Source organism: Cricetulus griseus, chromosome X, assembly GCF_003668045.3.
Source record: "Cricetulus griseus strain 17A/GY chromosome X, alternate assembly CriGri-PICRH-1.0, whole genome shotgun sequence".
Taxonomy (NCBI): Eukaryota; Metazoa; Chordata; class Mammalia; order Rodentia; family Cricetidae; genus Cricetulus; species Cricetulus griseus.
The window spans coordinates 122,856,309-122,860,410 of NC_048604.1; the positions used below are offsets into that span (position 1 = coordinate 122,856,309).

The 4,102-nt window shown below is 45.8% G+C and overlaps 1 protein-coding gene across 1 annotated transcript; it reads left to right on the top strand.

The window, feature by feature from the left end:
- The first annotated feature begins 252 nt into the window (after window positions 1-252).
- Window positions 253-822, top strand: LOC100755361 (dual specificity phosphatase 21). The gene has a single exon (XM_027433119.1). It carries the CDS (start codon window positions 253-255, stop codon window positions 820-822), a length of 570 nt encoding a protein of 189 aa, XP_027288920.1.
- Window positions 823-4,102: the final 3,280 nt, after the last annotated feature.

A 4,102-nucleotide genomic window follows, 5' to 3' on the forward strand; every position in this document is an offset into this window, starting at 1 on the left:
AGTTACCTTTGCCCTAGAAAGCTGAGCCTTGTGCCTTTGGGGATTGTGACGCCTGGGCACTGGGGGAGAGAGACAGATTGGTGACCTTTGTGACGCCTGGGTAGTGAAGGAGGAGACAGGTTAAAGACTGGTGCTTGGACGGCAATACCGCATACCTCTGCCTGAGATTTCAGCAGAGCAGCGGCTTTCTTATAGTTGCAGAGGCTGGTGCCCTAGAACCTAGTGGAGAGAGACAGCTGACCTGACGCCTTGATGACAACAGCATCTTGTTTCCTTTCGTCTCAGGCTATCCAACATGATAATATTTATGGCCTCTCTCAAATAACTAGCAGCCTTTTTATCAGTAATGCTCTGGTCGCTAACGACAAACTCACTCTGTCCAACAACCACATCACCACGGTTATCAACGCCTCGGTAGAAGTAGTGAACACATTCTTTGAAGACATTCAGTACGTGCAAGTGCCGGTAAGCGATGCTCCCAATTCCTACCTCTATGACTTTTTCGACCCCATAGCTGATCACATCCACGGCGTCGAAATGAGGAATGGCCGCACACTGGTGCACTGTGCCGCAGGAGTGAGCCGATCGGCAGCCCTCTGCCTTGCCTATCTCATGAAATACCACACCATGACCCTGCTGGATGCACATACTTGGACCAAGTCCTGCCGTCCCGTCATCCGTCCCAACAACGGCTTTTGGGAGCAACTTATTCATTACGAGTTCAAGCTATTTAGTAAGAATACTGTCCACATGATCAACTCTCCTATGGGTCTGATCCCTAACATCTACGAAAGGGAGGCCCAAATAATGGAGGCAATGTGAGCCACCCACCCCTCCCCTGACATCTGCATTGGCTCCTACATCAAGCTAAAAGAATGACCTTGGACCTTTGGTTGGTTACAAAAACAAAAAAGAAGAAGAGGCCTGTGGATGGGGGGAAAAGGGAGAGAAGGGATTGGGATTTTTAATTGTCATATCTTCAAATAAAGTTAAATGTAAAATGATGAATTGTTTCTAAGTCTTATCTTCAAAGAATAAAATTCAGTAAATGTAACATGGTGACATGTTTCTTACCTCTTAAGGGACAGGTCAGGTGACTGGGATCTGGCAGAAGGGAGGGGTGGGAGCAGACAAGAGAGAGGTCAGGGGGTGGGGAAAGATGTGGACATCGGTGTGAGGTCCAGAGGCAGGGGATGGAGGAAGGTGTGTCTGGGAGGGTGTAGATGTCAGGCAGGATTCAGAAAGATGGAAATGGGGGAGGTGATGTGTGTGAGGTAAGGATATGGGGGAGTGAGAGAAGAGGGCTGGGATTTTGAGATTAGGGTATGCCGAGGTGGGGAGGTAGAGAAGGTGGGGAGAAGAAAAGGTTGGATTATGAGGTAGGAGTGTGTGGAGTTAATGGAATATGGGAGAGTTGAAGTTTGGATTATGAGGTAGGAGTGTGTGGAGGTAATGGAAGGTGGGGGGAGGAGAGAGTTGGAATTATGAAGTAGGAATATGTGAAGGTAGAAAATGGGGCAAGGGAGTGGGTTGAGATGGGGGTGGGGAGAAGGGACATAGGAGATGATAGTGGACTGAATCTGTAAGGTAGAAATGTGGGAGAGTGGGGCTTGAATCTGTGAGGTAGAAATGTGGGAGAGCGGGGCCTGAAGGGCAGGTGCTGGTCATCTTTAAACAAACCTGCCAATCTCACCATGGACTTGGTAAGAAGACTTGGGACCCTTAGCGTTGCCTGGCTTGACTGCCCTGCAAATAAATTCCCTTCCTACTCTAACTCAAGCTCAGAGCCTTTGACATCACTACATCTCAGGTAAGTAAGAACCTACTGAAAAAATGGCTTCCAAGCCTTCACATCAGGCTCTGGGAGGCCTCAGAATCCCAGGCCATCTCTGTCTATGTTAACTCTGGTAACCCAACTCTCATTTTGTAGATTGAATGTATGCATTTGTTGATATCATTTTGAGTTTGTTTAAGTAATGTTGTTTGTGTTTGAGTAATGTATTAAACATCAGAGCCTCAAGAGGTCCTTGGATACCCCTCAGCAGCCTCCCAAAGGGACAGTAGTTTCTTTCCAGATTATGTACTGAGAATGAGCTCACCTGACACTGGGCCTCAGGTTCCTTTTGTGGGCCATGACTTGTGTCTTACTTAGGGTTTCTATTGCTGCAACTAAACACCATGACCAAAAAAAAAGTTGGGGAGGAAAGGGTTTATTGGGCTTACACTTCCACACTGTAGTCCATCACTGAAGGAAGTCAGGGCAGGAACTCAAATACGACAAGAATAATGCAGAGGCCATGGAATAGTGTAGCTTGCTGACTTGCTCCCCATGTCTTGATCCGTCTATAGAACTCAGGACCAACAGTCCAGGGGTGGTACCATCCACAATGGGCTGGACCCTCCCCTATAAATCAGTGATTAAGAAAACGCTCTGCAGGCTAGCCCATAGCCCAGTCTTATGGAGGCATTTTCTCAGTTGAGGTTCCCTCCTCTCAGATGACTAAGTTTGTGTCAAGTTGGCATAAATCTAGCCAGCACATCTTGAAAGGCTGGAATTGCTGACCGTTTCTCAGTCCTGTCAACAGCAACACCTCCTTCTATTGCCATTTGGGGGTCTCTCTGAGCCTCAGTTTTCCATCAAAACACTGCAGACCTTCTGTCAGAGAGTCCTTCTGAAGACAAAACCCTTTAGTCCAAGCTGGCACCAGCAAGGTTTCAGCCGAGAGTACAGAGCAGTGAGCATGCGTCTCATGTCCTTTCTCTGACTCTGCAACTCTTCTTCGTTTACAAAATACTCCTCCAAATAAAATCAATCAATCAATCAATCAATCAATCAATCATCCATGGCCTCGTGTGGTGACTCACGCCTGATAGATCTCAGTGAGTTCAAGGCCAGCCAGTGCTGCTACACGGAGAAACACCGTCTTGAAAAGCCAAAACAAAATCATCCAGTGTGTAGAAACTGGTTTAAGGCCTTGTCAGACCCAACCAGAGAAGGGACCTAGATATGGAACCTTTCTAGAGGTTTCACTGTGTTGAATGCACCTTCCCCATCCCCCAGCCAAGCCTAGGTCTTGCTGGTTACTGGATCTGGGTGGAGCACTTACCAAAGGGATGCATGAATGAGTCCCACAAGTAGGTCCTAGAATCCAAAGTTGTTACAACGTTCTAGATACCTGAGGCTCTGACTCAGGTCCAGCCATTGTCCTTAAGAGGATTTTAGACAGACACAAAATGACAAAGACTGTTCAGGTTAAATACAATCTATGGGTCCAGAGACCAATGAAATCTGAAAGCCCTTTCCGTTCAGACCTGCCTGATCCCTGCTGCTACAAAGGAAATACATGGTGGGAGGGTTCATCAAATGAATCACTACTTTAGACAGATTGTTTCTTTTTATGAGTGGAAAAAAAAAAGAACAGGTCCACAGAACATCAGGGCTGATGTGGCAGAATCCCCATCAAATAACCTTTCTTGCAGAAACCAAGGTGGGAAATTTCTTTACATGTTGAAAAGAAAATGTTTTGTGTGTGTGTGTGTGTGTGTGTGTGTGTGTGTGTGTGTGTGTGTTTTGGAATCTTTAATATTCCACAGGGCTTTGGTGGCACACGCCTTTAATCCCAGCACTCAGGAGGCAGAGGCAGGTGGGTCTCTGGTTTACATAGGGAGTTCCGGGACAACCTCCAAAGCTGCAGAGAAACCCTGTCTTGAAAAACCAAAAATAAAATAAAATAAAAGGAATCTTTAATATTCCATGAAATAAATTCTTTGGGAAAATACTATGCTAGAATTTGTAACACATGCATAGATCTAGATAAAACCACTAATGTAACCGAGCTACCAAGCAGTTACATGCCTCAAAAATTTCCATCATTCTTCTCCATAGTCAATAGAAGCTAACCTCTGGCAAATGCTGATCTGTTTTCCTTCCCTGTAGATTTCCTTTGTACTGAACGCCATATAAATGAAACCACACAGATGTGGTCTCTCAAGAGTGACTTCTTTCATTCAGCACAATGTCTTTAAGATTCCCTTATATTATGCTTCACAGTGTGGATGTGTCACAGTTCACTCTATGTCGAGATATGAGGATATCAGGACT

Coding starts and splice junctions, on each gene's coding strand:
- LOC100755361 (XM_027433119.1), top strand. CDS start 253: ATGACAACAGCATCTTGTTTCCTTTCGTCTCAGGCTATCCAACATGAT.